Below are 24,340 nucleotides of genomic sequence, written 5' to 3' on the forward strand. Positions count from 1 at the left end.
TGAAGAGAATCTTAATTCTTTGCTGTGGAGGTATTATCGTAAAAGATCTTTGTAGCAATTTGGAGGATAGAATTCTGCAATAAAGAATTGGAAACATCTCTCCACTAATTAACGCTTAAGTATTTTTTCAAATGCAACACAAAATATGTTTGCCATTGTTGAGAACATTCATATCACTGAGAGCCACCTGGTGATGAACTCTTTCATCTTGATTGTTTCTTAGCACACCAACAACCTAATACCTAATAGATGCCTTTTGCTAGGCTTCCCTCAGTGCTGTTTTATATTTCCCTGGCACAGGCACCAAGGGCAAAGAACACCCCTTCTGCAGCAAAGCTGATTTTGCAGCTCTCCCCCAGGCAATGCTGTCTCTTTAAGAAACACCTATCACTACAGGGAGAGAGATGCATATCTGGAAATATTCTCTAAAATTACTGCCCATGCGGGATCCTTTTTTATAATTTATGATGTGACTGATGAAAAACAAACTCTTGTTATTAAATGTATTGTTATATGGTACTGGGTAAGGTGTACTAGGCAATGTGAAAAAGGCTGTAAGACAAATCAACGCAGTTTTCCACCTATGCTCTCCACTATTCTCTACATTTGAACAACAGTGGCACTTTCTTGAGCACTGTTGCAGCCATTTAGCTGAAGTGCATTTTTGTAGCCCATGCAGCCTCACCTAAGTAAGCTACCAGCTAGCTGGACTGCCTTCTGAGCAGACAGATGGGATTTTGCAAAGTTTGAGTGGTTTCAGTGCTGAACAGCCCCCTGGGCCAGCTATCCCCAGGAGTCTCTTGGGATTTCGGTGAGCTCCTTAGCCAAAAGCTTGGAAAATGTTATTGCTGTCACATGAGGGCCAGGCAGCTGAACGCCAAGAGTGGGTAAACTACCTGCATTGCCTCATCCATGCTGGGCTCCATCAGCAACAGGACCCACCGAGGCAGCAGCAGGTGAGGCCCGACCACCGCCGTAAGCTCTTTTATTTCTCTGTCAGCCTGATATGGATGCGCCAGGAGGCTGAGCAGGCACTTCCAGCTCCCACCCGGGGCAGCCGGAGCCTTTGGGGCAGAGGGGACCAGCGCCCGTCTCAGACCAACCCCGCTCAGGGGAGCAGCGCGTGGAGCAGCCGGGGCGGGGGCGGCCGCCAGCTGCGCTCTGATTGGCTACCGCGCCTCCCCCCGCCCCGGGGCGCTGGCCGCGGCGAAGCCTGCAGGCGGCGCCTCCGCCTCAAAGTTTGCCCCCGCGGGCAGCACCCGTCTCTGCGCGCTTCTCCGGGCGCCCGGGCGGAGCAGCGGGGGGCGGCGATTGCGGGGCGCGACCGGGCGCGCTGAGGGACGGACGGAGAGTGAGGGCATCATGCGCTCTCTGAATATCACCCCGGGGCAGTTCGCGCAGCTCCTGCGGGACAACAACGTGACGCGAGAGCAGTTCATCGCCCTGTACGGGCTGCAGCCGCTAGTGTACGTCCCGGAGCTGCCGGGCCGCACCAAGGTGGCCTTCGTCCTCATCTGCGCGCTCATCTTCGCCTTGGCGCTTTTCGGCAACTGCTTGGTACTCTACGTGGTGACCCGCAGCAGGGCCATGAGGACCGTCACCAACATCTTCATCTGCTCCCTGGCGCTCAGCGACCTCCTCATCGCCTTCTTCTGCGTCCCCTTCACCATGCTGCAGAACGTCTCCTCCGAGTGGCTGGGCGGTGCGTGCCGGGCGGGTGCGGCGGTCCCCCCAGCTTGGGTGCCGCCCGGCTGAGACGCTCCCTGGGGCGGACAGCGGTGTGCTGCTCCCGGGCCCTGGGCGGCGTGCTGCTCCGAAGCCCTGAGCACGCTCAGGGTGGAGGGGTTGCGCTCCACAACTTGAGCTGCCGGTCGTGTTCGGGTGCTGGCACGCTTTGCGCGGTCGGGGTTTGATCTGTGAGCGCTGAATGCGTTAACTTCAGACTAATGCACATCTGTGGAGTTAAGTAATGCCTACGCTGCTCCCTCGGGATACGTTAAAAGCGCTGCGCTTTCATGCTTGTGTTCGTTAAAAGTTGTGGTGCGTTTGTAAGCCCGTGGAGTAGTCTTACAGTGGTGTTATTTTTTCTTTCTTCGAAACTTGAAGTTAGAGCTCTTTAACACTTGTTGGGGAAGAGGAGCGTCTCCTCAGGGAGCACAGGCAGAATTTACCTTTGTAGTAATGTGTCGTTTCAAGATACGATTTTTTGGGGGGAATTTTGTTATCTGTAGCGCAAGTCTTAAGTGCGGCGGCTGAGGGAGCTGGGATTGTTCAGTCCGGAGAAGAGAAGGCTCAGGGCAGACCTCAGGCTCTCTGCAACTGCCTGAAAAGAGGCTGTGGCGAGGTGGGGTCTGTCTGCCCCAGGTAACCGTGCACCGGGGAGCTTCAGGTTGGGGATTAGTAAACATTTATTCTCAGAAGGGGAAGCGATACGCTGCTACAGGCTGCTCAGGGAGGTTGGTGGTATCACCGTCCTTGGAGTTGTTCAAGAAACATGTAGGTATGGCACTGAGGGTCATGAGCAGTGGGCATGGTGGGGGTGGGATAGAGGTTGGACTGGATGATCTTTGTAGTCTTTTCTAACATTAATGATTCTGTGTTGTGTTGCCACTAATCTGAAAGAGTTGTGTGTAAAGCCTCTCTGATACCTAGCAAGCACTTTAAAATATATCCCAGGTCCAAAGAAATATAGTGACAAAAAGACAGAGGTAATGTAATGTTAGTTAAAGGACACTTACCTTCCTTTTCTTGGTGCTAAACCATGGTGTTGAATAAATAAAATAAAAGGGATGGCTTTGCAACAAGGAGCAGGTAAGGTCTATATACAACAGCAGATTGAACTGTTTCTTTAACAAAAAAAAAAAAAAAAAGGGTGTCCATAAAGTGACTCCATTAATTTCAGTTCCCGAGGCTTCCTGTGCTGCTGGGAGGTACTGAACTGAGGCTATCTTCAGAGCATTAAGATTTAATTTCAGTACATTTGATGGGTAAGAATGCAGGATAGGAATTGGCAGATCAGAGGAGACTTGAAAAGCAGAGATTTGAAACATGGATACCTAACACAGTGAGAAGTAGGGTTTTTTTTGGGGGGGGAGGGGGGAGGTTTGGTGTCAAAATCAAGAAGTTTCTAGGAGAAGTGATAAATATGAAACTACAGGAGCAACTAATAAGCTAAATGAGAAAAACTGTTTTTGCAGCTGTTTTATTTTCTTACAAGATGATTTTGGGGAAGGAACCATTGTTTTTAAGATGGTGGATCTTAATATTGATATTGAGCCCCCAGATTAATATGGGTATGTAATAAAAATAATAGGAAAACTGTTAGCTATACAACTGTTCCTTCTTTTGTACTACTACTTCTCCTTGCTCAGAGAAGAATACAGCAGTAAGTTCCAGGAAACACCAAGAGATCCCACACAAAAGGGAAAGCACTGAATTGAGGTACCTTCCCCTAAACATTAGAGTTGTGAATATTCTCTCTTGTAGGGGAGAATACCAATCTGTCAGTTTGAGACTGAACATCTAACGAGGGCCATCTGAAAGCTTGGTGGCATGAAGCTTCTACCTGAGGTGGAATTGCAGCAGATATGGCAAAGATGTGCTTTACCCCTATTGTTCTGCATACACATCTCCCTTTATTTTATTGAGGATGTTTGGCAAAATCTAGAAGTCAGTATAAAATCACGGCATAGTTGAAACATGTATCTTTGGTATTTGAATATTTTGAGGTATACCGTTGTATGAGTTTTACTATATTTTTTATCTACTCTCTAATGTCTTAGAGCTTCTTTACTACAAGTGGGATTCATAGTTCCTATTGACTTTGATGTCAACATCAATTGTCCTGTTAGGATAATTGGATTTAACTAACAAGCGCATAATAAGTAACGTAATTGATGAATGTTTGCCTTGACTGGGAATAGAAGAGAAGGAAGGGAAACAAATGAAGTGTAAAATGATGGTATCCCAGGGGTATCTGATTCCTGAGGATCATGCTGTAAAGCATGAATGGTTATTACATTTATGTATTATCAGAGGCTGCCAGACCGGGAGGGCTTTTCCTTGCTAGTTTTACTGGTTCAATTTTCTTTTGCCTTCCATTTTCTAGCCTGGGAAAGTTTAATTTCATCCATTTTAATGCAACATGTCTGTTCTGGGTCATTCTAGCTCCCATCTACCGAGGAAAAAGGTGACTTGACTATGTAGTATATTTCTGCTGGGAGAAGTACTTTGTTCTGAAGTGCTTGATACTAGAAATATCATTGAGTTTCTGGACATCTGATCTCTTCTCTTCTTGATACAGCTGCATTTGAATCACTAAAATGAGCACTAGGTAACTAGGTATACTGAGATGCAAGTATGTTTTGTACTGACCTTTGCACTGGAATTATTTATTTCCATTTTTGTATATGTGTGTTTTATTTATCTTCTTTCCCCCCGCAAAAATCAAGAGGAAGAGGTGAGGGCAGAAGTGCAGGCGCTCTAGGCTTCTGTACATTTAGATACAGAAGTACAAATGTAATAACAGCCATGGCTTTAACGTAGCCATTAACATTTTAGCCATCCAGTGTTATCTCTGTGATTGGATGCTATCAGGAAAGAATCGTTCCTGTTTTGTTCCTTCTGAAGTGAAGGGTGAAGTACTTCCACTGAAAAAGCCTCCAGGTGTGCATAGTTTAAAGTGGGACCTCAAGGAAAATGTTTGTAATTGAAAATGTAAAATAATTCTAATTGTGAATGGTAGAGTCACTCCTTTGTAATAGATAGCATTTGTCTAAACTCTTTAGAAACTGAAATGTGTTCCTCTTGTGCTCACCAGAATTTCATTCCATTGTTACAAATCTGAAAGGCACTGGCATGACTTTTTCTGCAGTACATTCTTCAAAAATTTCTAACTTCACCTACAATTCAGCAGTTGAAATCTCAAGAAACTGAGTGTGCAGTGCTTTGCCTGATTATTATGTAGTTCTAACACACATGCAGCAACTGGGAGGAGCACCATCTTGACCAAAAATGGGTGAATCTGTCTTGCTTTTGATTCTCAGATGTGTTAAGAATCTGCTCAACTGCATGAGACTGTGAAAGTGACAGTGTATTATCACATTTCTTGTTTATACTTTGTGACTGAAAAGGCTGTAACATTCTAGAAGACCTTTAAATAGAAATTCTGCGATCTCTCAGTAATGCGAAAGAAAACTAAAATTGCAGCTTTGGCGTAAGTGATCGCTGATATTATACTTAGTTGTAAGAAGGGGATGAAATTGGGGCTTGACTAAAAGATGAATTGACGCATACAGCAAGGAGTGGTTTTGGCACAGAGTGGCACAGCTGAGGATTTGCTTTCTTCTGATCATAGGTGGGAGACAGCGGTGGGTCTTGTGGTCACGCTGATGGCCAGCACTGTGAAGGGTAAATCTGTGCTTTCATCTGCGTGCCAAATTTTACAGGAGTTGCTTTATTTTCCAAAAATGGGTAGTTGGCTGTGTAACACCAGCATCTTTGCTGAACTGGAGAACTATTGTTTTATTTTGTGCAACACAATACCCCTAGTGAAAGATAAGGGCAAAAACACCATATTACTGTAGACCTAGTATTATGCTTCGTCTTTCTTGTGGATTTTGATCTTATCAGATATGCAGAATGCATCTTATGACTGGTGTCAGAAGCTGTTTTTTCTCATCATCTAGGGAGTGCTGGGTCACCTAAAGCGCTACTGAATGCACAGTGACATTTGGGATGGCTGTGCTGTTACATCCAAGCTGCTGGCTGCATGCGGCCCAGTGCAGTTTACAGTGCAGCAGCTCCCTGCCCTGTGCCATCATGGTGGTAGCTCTGCCCCACTGTGTGTCCCGGCCCAGCTTCTCAGCACCAAACACCATCTCAGCTGAAACCGGGGTGCAGTTAATTGCTAACTCAAGTTGTGACAGGTAAGTTTGATACATTGGCTGAACACAGTCCTGTACACAGCAAAACATGTGCAACCATGCTTTCTATTTTGATAAAGGAATCTGAAAGTAAGTTTCAGGATTATAAAAAAAAATTGCTGTTTTTTCCTCCGCTTATATGCTACTCCATTTTCAGTTAACGTTAATATATTACATGAGAATTTTCAAATGGAACGTATGGAGTTGCAACCCAAAATTTGGTTATGCCTCTTTACCAGTCTTTTATAAGCCCTATATTTCCAGACAGAAATATCCCTCAGTACATAGTCACATCTTATTCTCTTTACCACCTTTTGGCAGTATGACTATTTGTGAGCAATAGTTTTCAAGGCTGAAGAACAGGAATAGTATAATTTCAGCAAAAATCTTTACTGAACACCTTGAGAACACATTGAGAATTGCAACCACTGCAGTTGAACCAACCTGGTATGTTTGTTTCAGAAAAGCAAGGTCACATATTCCACTAGTTTTATGTTTTAATTGCAATTTTTTTTAAAAAATTAAAAAACAATATTTAAAGACGAGTTTTTGTTACTTGTATACTTTAACTATGTAGTATATTTTATGAGGGATATTCTGAAAGTAATGCCTCCTATTTTATGATGTTGACCCATGATATCAGAGGCAGATGTTGGAGGTATGGCAGTAGAGATTGAACCTTCCCACTCTTATCCCATTAAATTTTGTTGTCATGCAACAGATGGCAGCAGAGATGCAGTCTGATACGGAAGTGCAAATGAACAAAAGTGTAGAATTAATTCTTCCATGTGGAAACAGTGGCAGCCATTGACATTGGTTGACTCTTGCTGAACATTTATGAAAACAGTGAATGTGAGCACAGGGAGGCAGTGGGTGACACATTTCAGCAGTGGCAACAGTGGGTCACCTTTGCTGGAACAGACTGTTACAAGTGTGGCATGTAGACTCTTGTTCATCACTGATGAAAATACATAGCTAATGCTGGTGATGGATGAAAAATAGTGTGTTGTAGCTGAGAATTTACTCATTCAAATAGTGTTACTGTGCTCTTTTATCTGTTGTTTTTACTGTGGAAGTAATTAGGAGGCATTACTTCAGTAGCAACCTTCATGGATACAGCCTTGGACAATTCCTCTTTACCCCATGTGGCCCAGGCCCAACTGATTGGACACCCATGCCTTTAGTTATCTTGTCTGTCCTACCTCTACCATTTCAGAAAGGTGGGGCCTTCCGTACATATTTGTTTTATTTGCCCATTAGAAACAGTTTCCCATGCTAATTGAAGATATCAAGAAGAGCCAGAGGTCTTTTCAGAGACTTTGTTTTTTTTCCCTTGGTGCAGCAGTTTGCTTCTCTCTGAAAGCTTCCTTGAGGTCCAAGTGTTGTGCTGTAGCTAGTTTTGCATTTAGGATCTTTTCTGTTCTTCACCAGACATTTTGTAACAAGTAGTAATAATACTTTTTTGTGTGTGTATGAGTATGAATAATTCCTTTCTGACAAAATCTTACTGAATAAAATCAATGGGCCTCTTGTGTCTGATACTTGGAGATACCTCTGTAAGCTCTCATTCCTGTTCTTCAGTGTAACCTAAGAAACTTCTTCATTCTGTCTCACTTTAATAATACTCTCATAGTCTGCTCACTGGGATAATACTCGACAGTGAAACCAGGTGCTTTCAGAGGCTCCTTTTTTTTTTTTTTTTTAAGCTTTTTGTTGAAGTTTCCAATTTAAGTTTTATCTAGACTTACTGTAAAGATGACTTGAAAAAGGGTTATCCTAAGTAAGGGGAATAATGGGCTTAGGGTTTTTTATTATGTAATATATTGATGGGATGACATTTGATGAAAGCAGTAAAAGAATGCTGCTATAAGGAAGCTTATAATTACACTTCCAGGGAATTTCTGCAAGCTATGCATCACATTAATTTGTATGAACATTCAACAGAGTGACTGATGTCAAGTGTTCATTGCATTGGTTAAGCAAAGCAAGCAAGTTGAAGGATATGGATGGATTGGTTAGGGCAATTTAAAATTATTTCTTTATTATTATTATTTATTTATTATTATTATCATTATTTATGAGGTCGTTATTGTATTCTTGGTAGAAGTACTTGACAATTTCTGTCTTACATTGTGTGAATTGAGACTTTTTACCATGTCTCATTTTGCTCCCTGCTAGCAAGTCCCATTTCTCTCTTCAGTAGAGATCTGTATCCTTGATCTCTATCCCTGCCCAAACACCCCAATCTGAATTACTTTCTACCACAATAGCAAGTGAAATGGTATCCTGTGGTGGTTTGGTGTTCTTATAGCAATGTTTTGCTGCACAGTTTTAATGCATTCTTGCATGTTTATATTTCTTTTATTCATTGCTTGCTTTGCTTTGAAATAGACTGCTGTTTTTATTTATTTATTTATTTATTTATTTATTTATTTATTTATTTATTTATTTATTTATTTTTATTGCCTGAAGATTGCAATGGCTGTTTTGGAGGCTTTTCCAAACTGTGGGCAAAGTTGAATATGAGCTTTGGTAGGGAAAGAGATCGGACAGTGTGAAGACTTTTGGACAGTGAGAATTCTTTGGTCAGCTATCCTAGTTTGTGTTCACGCTTTCCAATCACAGCACAGATTTAATTCTGTGGATGCTGGTATTCATTGATAAGTCATGCATGGCTATTCAAGGCATGTGGTCTAAATGAGCTTGCACCATACAAATTCCTCAGTGACTGTAATTGACCGTAAATAGTCAGACTTACTGCAGACCTGCTATCATCCGCTCGACTTGTACATTTTTGGTCAGAGCAATATGTATATTCGTTGTCTTCTCTAGGTAATAGGTGAGAGACAAATTACCTTTCTCTTAGTAGTTTAATTGCTAAGGATACAAAATACTTATATGCCCAAGAATTGATTTAAAATGTACCTTGTTCAGTCTAGTCTGAAGTACCTTTAAGGATATTGTCTGTATAATTGCAGCAGACTTGTTCTCTGCCGTGAAGTTACGAAACACAGGCCATGCTTGCATCAAGCAAGCTGGAGAGAGAGATTTTACAAGCTGTGATAAAGACTTTCAGTGCAAGGGCTTAGTCAATAACACTTCAACAGAGGAAGGAGCAATTTGTCTTTTATCGGAGAATAGTTTTAGAATTTTGCCTTTCTTTTATTAAAGAAATATTGATGTTTGAAATGGGGGATGAAACAGCAAACTCATCGGAACAATGATTGTGATAATGAAGACATGAAGAATTGTTTAAGGACATACAGTTCATACTTACAGATTTCTGAATATGCTGATGTTTGGGAGCACTCATAATGGATTGAATAAACCATGCAGTTTTCATCAGTGCATAAAGGGATGCTTTGGGGAGCCTCTTAATGTCTTGAAAAGAAGCAGCAATTAGTTATTTTCATTCCCAGTAATCCTCTGGAAATTTTCTTTCTCCATTGGAAATGATTGGTATTTAAATGCTTCAGTATTGTTTTCAGTAACAAGCTATTGGAAGGTTTCCTGGAAAATTTAGCTTGTAGAAAGTTATGCATTTTGATAATTTAAAGATATTGATATTATCTTAAATATGTATGTTTTAAAGTATTCAAAAATAGTTGCATCTTTCTGTATAGCAGGAAAATTAATTGAAAAATGAGGAGGCAGGAAGGGAGATACTTTCCTAGCAGTTTTCTCTTTAAAAATAAATGATTAAATGGCCTTTCAAAAAATCCTTGAAAAATATTTATCAGATTATTTCTGCTGCATATCAGATTACTAAAGCCTCTTGACGGTTTGCAAAAGACCTAAAAGAAAACTCTGTTCTGAAAGATTTAGTATAGGCACAGCTAAAACAAAACAAACAAAACAAAAACAGAAACCCCTGAGAATCTGATAAGCAGGGATAAGTTTTTTGTGCTTCTCAGTTATAGCAGAAGACTACTTCAGTGCCTGGAATTATATCAAAACATTTGATGTATAGGAGCAGATATCATGTTATCCAATATAATTTACTAATGTTCCAGGTGCTTTTAAGACCTGAAATAGGTCTAGCTGTGTACAGGAATTAGTCAATGCCAATCTTTTTCTTGAGGTCTGACTTTTATAGAACCTTAGCTTGGCTTATTTTGTATTAATAAAGTCAGGTAGCTGATGTTTGCACAGGTTTTGGAGTAAGGCTTAAGTGTCTTCAGTTTAAGAAGCTTTAGTTTAAGTGAGGGTCTAGCTAGGCTTCTAATATGGATCAGAGGAAGAAGTGGAAAATGCCTTCCTCGTCCTCTGAAATTAGCTAGAAATCTCCTTAACTCAAGGATGTGACGCTCACAAGCAGAAAATAGATGATTTTTCTCTTTTAAAGTTTTTCCTTCTTTGCTCTCTTTTCCTGTGTTTACCAGATGATCTATCAGTATAAGGCCTGATAGAAGGTAGCCAGTTTTGGTCAGTTAACAGAATAAATGCACAGGGAAGCAGAGCAGTTTGTGTAGATGGATGAGGATGTGAGGTTGCTATGTCAAGTGGGCCTTTATTTCTACAATTCTGCTGTAACAATATATTCTGGCTGCTTTGTCTACTTTTTTTTGTACTTCACATATTTGAAAGGCAAATAATGACTTCTTAGTGAGTTTTGTTTTCAATGATTTAAAGGCTTTAGATAAACGTTTAGTAATAACAGTGATGCTTAGCTTGGAAATAAGGTAAATGATGGAGCTTTTCATACACTTACTAAAGTTACCTTTGGTGCCAAGTGAATGTCAATCTCAGTTCTGATGTCAGATTTCCATTGAAGTTGATGACTCTAATGCTGGTTGTGACATTCAAAGCGCTTTTTTTCCTTTTTTATTTTTGTTGAACAATTTCAAATGCTCCTGCAAACTAGAGAGGATTTTCTTGTTACTGTTACTTAAATCCCGTTGAAGTTTTACATGTGAAACATTGAAGTATCTAATAGCTTCTGAACGTAGGAGGCTTTTGTATAGCAAGCAACAATTCAAGGCATGCAGAAGAGCCCTAAAATGATATGGTAACGTTAATGCAAGTTGGTGTTTAGAGACCCTTGCCTTAATGGTATGAGAAGCCTTGAAGTTGAAACACTTCTATTTTCACTATTGATATGCAGAGGCTTTTCTAGTAGTTTTTAACTACTGTGCATTGGAGGATTGTGTTTTTTTTGTTGTTGTTTTTGTTACTGAGATGCATATGGCTGTTATTTTACTTCAGCTGCAAAGATTCAATCCATCAAGGACTTGAAATGTGTCCCACGTGGCTGAGCAAGTGTTTCTATTTCAGCTGATTATCTGCCATGAGAAGCATCTTTTTACTACTTTTTAAGAATTAGTTACATTACTTCAGTTCATCTGTTCCTATGAATTTGTCTTCAGAGACAAGAAATCAGGAAATTCTGCATTTTTTTTTTTCCCCTTGAACTTTCAATTGAAGGCATAATGTTAGCCTGTGTTCTTTCCCAGTAAGTCAGTGGGAAGAAAATGAGAATGTGACAGTAAAGGCAAGGAAAATCTGACTTTAGTGAAATTCTTTTTCTACTCTCAATATGGAAGTTGCCACTCACTGAACTCGGGTATTCTGTTTCCTGTTTGAATAGACACAAGCTGAAAATTTCATGTCTCGTAACTTTAGTGAATGTCACTGTCTCACCTTGTTACCATAAGGTAATACACTGATACCTCTTTGCTCCCTAGGAATGTTTTGGTGTTCTTGGACTTTGGTGAAAGAGTGGTATATGACAGTAAAGCCACTACAGTGGAGTATGATTCAAGTGATCTTCACTGTTTGACTTTTTCAGAGCATGAGGAAAAACATATAAATTGTTTGTTGTTGTTTGTTGTTGTTGTTGTTTTTTTTCCCCACAATTCTAACACAAAACTTGGGCTTATCTTGTGAAAGAGGAGCTTAGACATTTTTCTTTCCTGTCAAAATTTTACTTTTCTGCTCTTATAGTTTCCTTTTTTTTTTTTTAATTAACTTTGTTAGTGAGGAAGAAGAAAAACTAAAGCAGTGAAAGCTGTTGAAACCGACAATGAAAAACTTTGTTTTGATTCAAAGGATTTGGATCTGACTGAAGATCCTTTTAGCTCTGTTTTACTCATGACAGTAGGCTGTTTTAGAAGAAATCAGGGATTGTAAGCTGTAACTTCTTATTTGGTTATATTTAGCATTTAACATGTGTGAAGATGTGACTTGAGCTTTCTTTTTATCATTTCAGTGCAGAAGTTTCAATGCACTCTGGTTGAAGGGCTCTGAATTTTACAGGCTAGGTCTGGTGATTGTATGTGTAGTGCATCCTATATTGTTCTGGGTCTAGTAAGAAACTGATAAGATGTCAAATTTGTGTAAGAATGACCTTTATACATGTGGGACTTAATTTGTGCTTATTTTGCTCTTGCCAGCACCTTGGCAAAGTACTTAAATCAGAAACTATTACGAGTAACAAACAGGCAGCCTAGAATATAGTGCATTTCCTGCTGAGCATGCTAGGATTTCCTCCAGGTAGCTTGAAACTAGTCTTCACTATATATATATTTCATAATATTTATATAAATTTTTAATATTATTTTTATGAGTTTATATAGATAAACTGAAATTTAAAAAATTGATTTAAGACAGGTCTTTGAGAATGTCACACTGACTGTGGTGCTCATTGAAAAGATGTTCTTGAAAGATAGTTGACTTGCATCCTTTTATCCTTTGCCCTCCCCTTCACTTTTTTAAATTTGAAGATTTTGTTTAAATTTCTTCACTTCTGACCAGAAGTGTCAATGACCTAGAATTGATCAAACAAACAAACAAAAATCTAGTAACTTCTTGTAAGCTACAGTGGCTTTTAGCCTGGCCTACTGGATAGGAGTATACTTCTTCCTTGTTCCCTTTGTGGAGGGCAGGATAGTGTTTTGGTAGTTGTCAGTTTTTGTTCTTCCTGTTTTTGTATTCTTTTCTTGCCTCAGGTGCTTACAGCATCATAATTTTATAATTGGATCAGATTTGTCTATTCTATTTGACTATTTGAGTCTACCAATTATATATGGATACAGTGTAATTAATGATATATATGGATACAGAGTAATTAATGATCAGGTAAAGGATCATGAAGCTGTTCCTGAAATGAATAGCTGACACTGAACTGTAAGAATGTAAAGGAACTTTGGCAATGCAGAAACAGAAAATGTGTAAATGGGAAGCAGATTGGGGAAGATATTAAGACAACACTTTTGCTGAAGATTAATTTAAACCACCATTTTGAAGATGGCTGGAACTTGGGAGTGAGTAATGGAGAATGACCAATAACATATTAAGAAGTAAATATGTACTTTTTGGAAGCTATAGGGGGAAGGAAATATGAAGATACATGCTTAGCTCTACATAAATACAGCATCTCACAGTGGGAACATACGCAATTGTCAAAATACAATCAGGAAATTGCATTTAGTTTATACAGTGCCATTAACATTGTATTTTAATCAGCATAAAGGGTTTGAAGAATGGAAAAATGATGAAGAGGTTATATTTTTTCATATGCTATGCCTAGACAGAAGACTTATAATGTAATGCTTGGCAAAATGATGCTTTAGGTACTGCAGTACTTAGAGTAGTATTTAAATGAACAGAGAGAATATTTTGGAACAGGAAAGCTATATGTCTAAACAACTGAAAACTGTAAGGGTAAAAGATAGTATTCCTGGCACATTTGAAAGTAAATCGTGAACAAAAACAGAATAGGAGAGCAGGTGAATGTAGAATTGTAGAATATTCTGAGTTGGAAGGGACCCACAGAGATCAACAAGTCCAACTCCCAGCACCAGTCAAGGCCACTCAGAATTCAAATGTGATGTCTGAGAGCATTACCCAAATGCTTTTTGAACTCTGGCGGAATTGGGGCTGTAACCTCTGCCCTGGGCAGCCTGTTCCAGTGCCCAGTCACCTTCTGGCAAAGAACCTTTTCCTAACACCCAACCTTAACCCCCCCTTCCCTTCCCCCCTCCCCCCCCAATGCAGCTGCATGCCATTCCCTGTGACAGTCCTGTCACTGTCTCCAGAGAGCAGAGATCAGTGCCTGTCCCTCTGCTTCCCTCCTGAGGAGCTGTAGACTGCCATGAGGCTGCCCCTCAGTCTCATTCTCCTCTTGTCTGAGCTGAACAAACCAAGGAACCTCAGCCACTCTTCAAGTGTCTTGCCCTCCGAATCCTTCCCCATCTTTGTAGCCCTCCTTTGGTTGGTCCCTAGTAGTTTTATGACCTACTGTCGTTATATCCAAAAGGACACACAGTGCTCAAGGTGAGGCTGCACCAGCGCAGAGTGGGAACAATAGGCATTAGAATGTCCTTAGAATGCTTGTTTGAATGTTGTGTAGCACACAACACTATGACTATTGAAAACTGCACTTGATGAGTTGTTTTGCTTGATAGTACTTTAGTGACAAGACTACTGTAAGCTATTATTTTACCATGATCTGCAGCAGTTGCATGTTTTACCTTCTGACTATTATAGGTGCCTTCGCTTGCAAGATGGTACCATTTGTTCAATCCACTGCCATTGTAACTGAGATTCTTACAATGACCTGCATCGCTGTGGAAAGACACCAGGGAATTGTGCATCCACTAAAAATGAAATGGCAGTACACCAATAAAAGGGCTTTCACGATGCTTGGTAAGATTCTTAGGTGTCTCCAGTAACTGTGCATAGTGTGTAGTTGATGCAGATGGCCTGATGAGCAGAATGCATTGATAAGACAAGTGATTCTGAGATAGAGATGATGCTTATGTTTATAAAATAACTCAGGGAAAGTGTCTATGCATAGAGTAACTACTTGCCAAAATCCTGACAATAAATCCAGAATGTGAAGTTAAATATTTACTTAACTGAGACTCTAAAACATCTGGCAGCCATTTTTGTGTGTGTGTGTGTGTGTGTGTGTGTGTGTGTGTGTGTGAGAAAAGGTTCAAAATGTGCAAGCGCTGCTAAAGGATTGTCATAGGAGAAAATAATCCTTCTATTTTAACGTTAAGAGAATACAGATAACGCTGCTCTTACAAATTATTTTTTGTATGTGGATACTAATAAATGAAGACTTCGGAGAAAAGTTGAACTGGTAATGAAAGGTCATGCTGTTACACATCCGATTGTTGACTGTTATTTGTCTCATATTGAAAACTATTATTTAATAGTCTACTTTGACTTTTAAAGATAAAGCTGTAAAACTATTAATTCCAATTCTTCTTGTTAAAAGATGTATTTGTTTACAGGCATAGTCTGGTTGCTGGCTGTTATTGTTGGGTCACCTATGTGGCATGTGCAACGGCTTGAGGTATGTTAGGTGAAATGGAAATTCATGTTTTCAACTCAGTAATTCCTGGATATTTTTGCACATTTGACAATGAAATTGACTAAGCTCCTAAGAAACATAAGAGGGGAATAACAAAAATCGGAGCTTTTGTTCTGTGTGCCTGCATGAGAAAGAGGACTAATTAGATCTTGTATGTACTGCAAGAAGGACTGCCAGCAGGGACTAGTCAAGTCTACCCTCCCTATTTCTATCAAATAGCATTAATTGCATTTGAGACTTGCCCTGTAGCTTAGTTTTCTTTTCTTTTTTTTTTTTTTAGGGGACGGAGACGCAGCAGTTGTAGGGCTTAGGTTTGTATTTCAGCATGGCATAGTCTTCTCCAAGATTTTGAAGAATTGTGTCTAGTTGAAAGTGTCATTCACTGTTCATCATAGTTTAAGATGATACTGTACTTTTTTTGGGGGAAAAAAATAGTCAGAATCTGCTACTTATGAGTCTGAATTTTTACCAATTCATTTTGTTATTTTTTTTAAATGGAATAAAATGAGAAGTGTCTAGTTACTTGTCTTGACTTGCAAAATACATAGCAAAGATTTCTTTTGAAAACTGTGATGTAAAAAAGCTTTGAGGAGGAGTGCAACTCAGCATCTCTGACCTCTCTTTGCCAACTTGGATTAACACAATACTTGGTGTGAAAAAGTGCTTGGAAGAATTTTCTCACTTCAGAAAAATTCTCTGATGAATTCCAGTTGCTGTAATAAGAGCAAGGAATATTTGAATGCGCTTTGTTTTTATTGGGATTATTACTGTAGTGACTCATCTCCTTTACACTTGTTACAGGTTAAATATGACTTCCTGTATGAAAAAATGCACATCTGTTGCTTGGAAGAATGGGCCAGTCCAACTTATCAGAAGATATATACCACTTTTATACTTGTTATACTCTTTCTTTTTCCATTGATATTGATGCTTTTCTTGTACACTAAAATTGGTTATGAACTCTGGATTAAGAAACGAGTGGGAGATGCTTCAGTTCTTCAAACCATTCATGGGAGTGAAATGTCTAAAATATCGAGGTTTGTAAAGTGAAATGCACTTGAAACTTTGACTTTTAGAAAGCTATTTTTTCTGTTGTATTTTGAGAACCAGTGCAAAGAAATATTTCATGGCAAAGTCTGCAGGCATAGCTCAGATTTCTAATGCTAGCTAGTTATTTAGACAAGATACTGAAAAGAAGGCAACTTAAACGGACAGTTTTCATCAAAATGCAAAATTGCCATACTGTGAATGTCAAGTCATCTCAATAAATCTGATACTACACATGATGAAATCCTTGTATTTGAAAGAAGTAGGCCATGAGTTGGAAAATAACTTCTACGTTATTTCCATATGGTCTGTGGAGAATTCTTTATATAATTTTAAGATTATGAACACTGCTTTATGATCCTTTTATAAATTGGTACTTGGAGGAGGGAAAAAGAGAATTCACTTGAAAATTACTTTCATACAGTTTATTTTATTATAACTTCCAAAGGGTTCTGAGTGTTCTCTGACTTAAGACCATCTGGATAGTAACTGTATCTGAAAAGTTATAAAAACCCAATAATTATCAATTGGAGAAAAAGGTAAATTGGTTTACATTATAACAACTTCATTATTTAGTAGCGTACATGAGCTACCTTTTTATATTTCTTCACATCTTTGCCCTTAATTGACAGATCAAGCTGATGCATTATGTGATAGAAACCTCTAATAGGTCTGTTTATTGAGGAGTTTATCACCTTAAGAAAGGAGAAGACTGGCAAGCAGCTTGGAAGTAAATGATTGTTTAGACGTTTATATAACAAAGTACCTAAGGAAGTGAGCCATTATCAGTCAAAACTGGAAGAGGGTGCAGTCTTTCATGAGTTATGTTGAGATGAACTTTTGGCTACTCCCCAGCCTAACAAGCGTTTCACATAGTGAAGATCCTGTAACTGCTACCAGCTAAGTGTTAACTTTTCAGTTTAGGTGAGAGATCTATCTTGCAAGCTGTAAATCTAGTTATATGAATAAAATGTGATTTTGAGAACAATGAGAATTTAATGAATACCTTGAGTTTTGAGGAAGTACATTTCATGCTCTCATTCCAACATTTCACCTACCAGTGAAGTCTGAATGTTGCTCTGCCAACTCTGTCAACTCTTTTTTTTTTTTTTTTTCTTTTTCTCCCCTTATAATCAGGTGCTGCAGCCACAAAATGCCTTGCTCTCCTGACAGAGAAATAAAAGGTGTTATTTATTTACTACTTTTATATGCTGCTGCAGTTCTTGTTTCAAATAGAAGAATTATCAGAAGTACATAATTCCAGGGTTTTATTTGCATCTGCAACCATCAGAACATCTTGGCAAATCTGACTTAATGAGACATAAACTACAGATCAATTCATAGTGATTCAGTATGAAATGTCTTGATGCAATTTCAGGAAGAAGAAGCGAGCAATTGTTATGATGGTGACAGTGGTGTTTCTCTTTGCAGTCTGTTGGGCCCCTTTCCACATTATTCACATGATGATGGAATACAGTGAGTATTTGCAATGTGTCATAAAATAAAGTCTTTTCTAGTTTTTTTTTTTTTTTTTTCATAATGAAACTAGAGATGATGAAAGGCTAGTGCTGCTCTGCTATAATATACCTCCTGCTAGCTAAGGTTAACGTTATGCTTCTAAATCCTGGGTCACTGTCTTGTAAAAGAGTTGCCTAATCAACAACAGATGGATTACCCAAAATCTGGATTCTAGACAGTTCTGCGGTGCTCACAGAAAATTTAAATACATTAAAAATATTATCAGATGTAATGTTGTCTTGTATCTTAGATACAATTGTGTGTCAGCCACATCTGATCTTTTCTACTGTATGAATTAAAGAAAAATGTCTGTCTTCTGTATAGCCTCTACCAGGCTTTGTTGCTGAAAGGGTGAAAGGGAATTCAGAATCTCTACAGCTCTTTTAGAATGTAAGTTTTTAGAGAAAAGATTTCTATTTTTTTTTTTCCTGAATTTGTGCAGCAGATAATCCAGCCTTGAAAAGGAGGCTTATGAGGTATAACAAGACTCCAAAAATAGCAGACTTGAATACTGGAGTGGTGAACATATCACCACTGTCTGTTAAACTATTCTCATTCACCTCAAGGTGAAAGTTATTTCCAAGTAGAAAATCTCTTGAACAAGTAACTTTGTATAAGGACTTCCACTCGCATCTACATAAGTTCTCATACTGGTTTGAGTGAAACCAATGTGAAATATTTATCCTTTCACTTTCCTTGGTTTTAATGATGTAGATAGAATTTGGAAGAATGAATACTTGGACTACAGGGATTAATATCCCCATTTTATCTGCTAATCCACCAGTGCTCTGGGTTGGATGCTGTTTTTGAAATGCCATCTTGTTGTCTCTGCTTTTTGCTGTTTGCCTAAATTCACTTGGGTCTTGCACTGTTCGTCTCCCATCTTCTACATGAGTACTGCGACAACATGTGGAGCTATGCAGCTGGCTATTTGTAGGAGCAGTAACTGTTGTACTCTACTTTCCAAATGCAGCAGGCATTTATTTGCCTTCTGTTGCAGGTAAGATGATAGCAGGTAACTCAGCAGTCTGTAGCCAGGTGGCCAAAAGAAAAAAATGTTTGTATTTGGGCAGAATAAAAGATGCAAAACCGTAACTATTAAAACATTCTGGGTTGTCTCGTGATCAGGTCACCCATAATACTTGGTGAGCTAGGTTCTCTGAAATATTCTTGTGGATTATTTCAGCTGCTGAAAGGACTTTACTTGCCATATAAACCTCTGTACTTGTTATTCCATAGTTTGGTAGCCAACTATTTGAATTCAAGGAATTCAGAGTCCTCTAAGATTTCAATAATTTAAGAAGTATGAGATGTATCAAGATGATGTATTTTCACTCCATAAGATGATCTCTTAAGGTGAAGAATCCGTTTCTGGTCCAGTGATAAGACAGATTTGTGTTATGTTATAGTACTTACTGTAGTACTTACTTGGATATGGATGTGAAGGGCAGAGCCGGCAGAACAATAAACATGGCATGTATTTAAGGAACAGGAAGCTTTCTGCTTCTTGGCTATTGAGTGAGTTTTTTGGCTTTTCCTCTTCTGGACTAATCTGTCTTTCATTACTTCTACACACCACATATGCATGGGTTGGGTAAGATAGACTGTGATATTTGCTTGCTGATTAATTCCTATTACTAATATTAATAAAGTCTACCGAGGTCATTTACTGACATTAAATAAAAGTTTCTAATGCTGGACTGCATGTATATGGGTTAAGTAGTAGGTGCTGTTCTGTGCTTTTAGCATGTTTTGTTTTTCCTTTCAGGTGACTTTGAAAAGCAGTATGACGATGTGACAATCAAAATGATCTTTGCAATCGTTCAAATCATAGGATTCTTCAATTCTATTTGCAACCCTATTGTGTATGCTTTCATGAATGAGAACTTCAAGAAAAATTTTCTGTCTGCCATCTGCTTTTGCATTGTCAAAGAAAATGCATCACCAACAAGGCAACTTGGGAACTCAGGGATTACTATGAGGCGGCAAAAGGCAAGTGATTCTCAGAGAGTTCCCACTGACTCGGATGAGGCCAGGAGAGAGGCATTCAGTGATGGCAACATTGAAGTGAAGTTCTGTGATCAACCGTCTTCAAAAAGAAATTTGAAAAGGCACCTCACTTTATTCAGCTCTGAGCTTCCTGTGCATTCTGCAAGCGTACAGTAGCATCACAAAGGCTTTGAAAATGGAATAAAACGTTCTCTTTATAAAACATTGAGCGAGACATTTAAAATAATTTTCTAATTTGCATGCTGAAATGAGAGGGGGAAAATATTTTGATTATGTAGAGTTGGAATGGTAGTTCAGAAAATGTAATATATTTTATAAGGATGAAGAATAAAACTTTGGAAAAATGTTACCGTGTGATTTCAAGGAAAATATTTTTCTTCCTAAGCTAATTTAGGGCTTGCCTTGCTCTTTGCTTTAGGTAGAACAAAAACCAGTTGCTTGCCAGTTTATTCTGTCCAGATGTTGGTACACTGCTGGACTGTATTCAGCTGAATGCCAGAAGAGAAGCACTATGGAGAATGTGCACGCTTTCTTTGGACAGCTTGGGAAGCTCACATGGGTCTCACATTGTCTACATGATCTGCTGTCTGTGTAGCTCTGAGGACCGAGAGACTTCAGATCGGAGTTCAGGGAAAATGTAGACTGAGATGAAAATGTTTGCAGAGAGAGAGAGAGTCGGCAATAATTTGGTTGTGATGAGATTTAGACACATTTGCATGTGAATGTTATTAACAGGAAGCATATTAGAAAAAATTAACAATGCATGCATAACTAATGTGCTGTTTTTACAGGTTACTTCTTGGGTACAAAATTAAATGCCAGTGTACTGCCCTGTAAAAGGCATTATTCCTGCTGAAAAATGTGGAACTTTAAAGTTCCAATGGTCTACAGAAGTGTGATCTGTAGATAAACTCAGTGTTTACTCTTAGTCATGCTTTGACAAATAGCCTATGGGTTGGAATTGTTGCCACTTTCTGGAGGTATGTAAGTGCCGGTCCCAGAACTTGTTGGACTCTACATAAGACTTTCAGTTGAATACTATTGTCTTTTGAATAGATGCTTATCTGAAGATTTGCACAAACTTTGTCCATCTTCTAAGTGTGTTAATTACTGTGGAAGAACAGGGCTGGTATTACAGAATTGAAATCCATATAAGTTATTAAACAAAAACAAAGGAAAAGCAACAACAACCCTCTTCCCCTCACCCCCCAAAAGCAAACAAACAAACCCCAAAACAACAACAACAAAAAGCAAAAACAAAAAAAAAAACCCACCAAGCTTGCTATCACTGGGTCAAGCTGAGAGACTGGAAAATCAAAGGATTCTTATGAATGTGGATCTGGAGGAAGAGTGTGATCTAGTATGGTATACTGTGACCTGATCCCACAAATGATGCTTTGAAATATATAATTTGCAGCTCCAGATGAGATTGGGCTGGATCCTTTAACAGCCTGTGAGATGTGGGTGCTTTTTTGTCATCTCTCACTTTCGATAATAGACCTTGGTGCTCCCTTGATGGTGACTTTTAAGTTTCTTTGATATTGCTTCGATATTGCTGATTATGTTTCATTAAGATTTAAATTACTCATGAATACACTGGAACTAAACTGATCCTTATGTAATATTTACAAATATTTGGATAATGCATTCTGATGCTGGTTTATGATGTACTCATTATTTAAATTTCTATTTATTATTATTTTTACTGTATATGACATACTTTATTATAATTATAGAGGAAGATTCCCAGCTTGACCTGAACAGCCAGGAATTAAGAGCACTCTTACTCAATCTAGCTTATGTATTAGATAAAATGCTGATTTCAGAGAGCTGTGTCTGGCTAAAACAGAGTAAGTAAAATCAGTTACTGTTTTAGTCATACAAAGGTGCCCTTTTGCATTACCTTTGAATAATGCTGGCAAACAGCTGCAGCAATTTTTGCCTGTGATTACAACTGTGATTGCCTTTGCTTTTCTGTCTTAGTTTGTCTTTCTGGAAACAGGTATGTAGTTAAGTTCCCTGCCTAAAAACAGGGCCTCAGAAAGGTCAATTATGACAGTTTTTCTCAGCTGATGTGAAGTTTTTCTGGGTGATGATAACAATATGGCTTGACATATCTGTAAAAAGCACTTCATTTTAACTTTTTTTGCACTGCTAATTTTGGTAATGTATTTCAGCAAAGATGATAGCTGTTTTACAAAGCTTCCAAGCATTGTATATGTTTTTTGTCTTACCTGTTTGTTGTGTCCGTAAGTGACTGTATTAACTCTTTTCATTAAAATTGTATTTTGGCATTTCTTGGAGCATCTGCTATGAACTTGGAGTCTACTTTTGTTTAAAGACTTGTATAACTTTATATGTGCATTTCTAGTGGTTAATTTCCAGTCATGTTAGAGGTACCAGCTGCTACTGTAATCCTGAGAGATGTGATTTAAAAGGCTTTTTTTGTTTAACAGAAAAGAGAAAAGAAATAACCAATATCATAGTAAAAGAGAAGTGATATTTCAACATAATTTGTGCTTACAGTTAAGTATAAACAAAACAAAGATGATTATGGTACATCTTTGTAAACTATATTATTAGTGCCTTTTGAAACAGTTTTCTCAATGTGTTAAGAACAGCCCTGCTTTCCTCCTGGCTTGCCTGCTTATTCTTTTTGGTGTTACTAGAATTGCATAGTGAACCTCATCAGAAGACTTTCTGGATAGAGACTTACTGGTCAACAGAGAAGGTAACCAAGCTGACTTCCCTGAACTAAGAGTATTTATCAGTGGTTTTGTTCTTTAAGTAAAAATGCTTCTTCTGAAAAGATCCTGTCTAATTTCTGTTAGTTTCAGATCAGTTACATTGTGAAACAACTTGAAGAAACTTAGTTTGACTGCTCAAAGGTGTTTGTGTGTTTTTTTTTTTTTTTTTTTTTAAATTCTCAGCTATATTGAGCTATGCCTTTAAAGTTACCATGAGATTATGCCAGCAACTGGCACAGAAGCAAAGCCATGAATCTGAAAGGATGCATTCAACAGAACGAAGTCTGGAAATATGAATGGACTAGGGAAAAAACATCAGATGTATGCTGTCTCAACTGCATTCAGAGGGTGTGAATATGAAGAACAGTGAGTAGGAGGGAATGAAGACTTCCAGTGATTGCAGTTGTGCAGCTGTTACAGAAATTTTGTGGGGTGAGGAGAAGGTTTGGGGGAGGGCAGATATTGCATAAAATTGCTTCCTAGGAGAATTTTAATGTTATTTATGGGGAATAGTTTCAAAGGACATCAGATGGATTCATTTGTGGTTATATTTTTAAGCGTAGCAATATATACTGGGCTGTGCTTTGAGCATTCAGGGAGCTATGCTTTTACTGCAGACGTGGATTCTGTTATGGGCTAGCATAATGCTTTGTAGGCACCAAAAAAATCTGAATATAATGAGCAGCTGAACAGAGAGCACTTACAGCTCCCTGCAATACTAACAGCTTGTCATGATATATTGGTGGTACTGAGCACAGGGATCATCTAGGTGCAGACCATGAGATGTCAATTTGGAGCCTCATGGAAGAGGATCTGAGCACGTGGCACAGTGCTAGAGTGCCACATTTGTGTGGGACAGTGAACTGATGCAGCTTAGCACAGCAGTTACTGATGAGGACGTACGGTCTGTTTTACAAGGGGCTGGTATTTAAATAGACACCGGAGAGCCGTAGTTTGACCTCTTTATTTAGGGTGTCTGGTCTACTCTGTTGCAGTTCAGTTACTAATAGACATCTGTTTTGAGTTTGTATCAAGGTGCTGGAGGGGGATGCTGGGCTGCTTTGAGAGGAGAGGCCAGGACTGCTATGCTAAATATGGCTGGCTCCAATGGCGCAGCCACCTGGCATGGCTGAACCCCTCAGCAGGACTTGTCAGTGCCTCAGGAACATTTAAGAGAGTGGGAAACACCAGAGGAGAGAGGAGGAGAAAACAATGAGTAAGGAGCAGGAGAGGGAACACCGGGGTCAGAAGGAGGTGCTCTCTGTAAGCCTTGGAAGGAAAGCCATGGCTATTACTTTTCTGAATGACTGCTCTTGTGGAGGAGCCACAGCAGAGCAGGGAAAGAGAGAGGGGAGTGATAGAGATGAACTGCTGTGTGCTGACCATATGCTGCAACTCATTACCTAAATCTATTGGCAATAAAGTAACTGACCCACAAAACCAATGGGTAAGCACTCTTCCTGTTTTCATTTTGACTCCTGGGCTTTCTCATTCATGTTTGTTTGCCTTGTTTTGTATTCTCTTCATCTCCTGTGGAGAGTAGAAAGTAAATGAGGATGGGGAGTTCAGTTATTTGATGAAGCTAGGCAGTTGTTTATCAAGTGATCTTAATAAAGGAATCTGAGGAGTCTTATCTAAGATTGAGATGAGGTTATTTGGGTTGCAAAGTCTTGTCCCTAAAAAGGATAGATGGAGAAACTGATTCTGAGGTACTTGGCGCTTGTGGGGCAAGCAACACTGGCTGGAAGGCTAGTAGAGCAGTGCTTAGGGTA

The 24,340-nt window shown here is 39.0% G+C and overlaps 1 protein-coding gene across 2 annotated transcripts; it reads left to right on the plus strand.

The window, feature by feature from the left end:
• Positions 1-1,208: 1,208 nt before the first annotated feature.
• On the plus strand, positions 1,209-22,138 carry QRFPR (pyroglutamylated RFamide peptide receptor). Of its 2 annotated transcripts, XM_085222815.1 has the most exons (7): positions 1,209-1,702; positions 14,412-14,570; positions 15,167-15,228; positions 16,048-16,283; positions 17,672-17,769; positions 18,707-18,811; positions 19,580-22,138. In XM_085222815.1, the coding sequence occupies exons 1-7, from the start codon at positions 1,363-1,365 to the stop codon at positions 19,975-19,977; spliced, it is 1,398 nt and encodes a 465-aa protein (XP_085078941.1). In that variant the 5' UTR covers positions 1,209-1,362; the 3' UTR covers positions 19,978-22,138. The 2 variants fall into 2 exon arrangements, with proteins under 2 accessions (XP_085078941.1, XP_010708238.1); XM_010709936.3 differs by lacking the exon at positions 18,707-18,811 and having other exon boundaries at positions 1,211-1,702.
• The last annotated feature ends 2,202 nt before the right edge of the window (positions 22,139-24,340 follow it).

Source organism: Meleagris gallopavo, chromosome 4 (assembly GCF_905368555.1).
Source record: "Meleagris gallopavo chromosome 4, MGAL_WU_HG_1.1, whole genome shotgun sequence".
NCBI classification, from domain to species: Eukaryota; Metazoa; Chordata; class Aves; order Galliformes; family Phasianidae; genus Meleagris; species Meleagris gallopavo.

Excerpts from the sequence above, each read along its gene's own strand:
- QRFPR (XM_085222815.1), top strand. The coding sequence starts at position 1,363 with ATGCGCTCTCTGAATATCACCCCGGGGCAGTTCGCGCAGCTCCTGCGG. Across the intron at positions 15,229-16,047 it reads GGCATGTGCAACGGCTTGAG|GTTAAATATGACTTCCTGTA; the intron begins GTATGTTAGGTG and ends CACTTGTTACAG. Across the intron at positions 16,284-17,671 it reads GAAATGTCTAAAATATCGAG|GAAGAAGAAGCGAGCAATTG; the intron begins GTTTGTAAAGTG and ends ATGCAATTTCAG.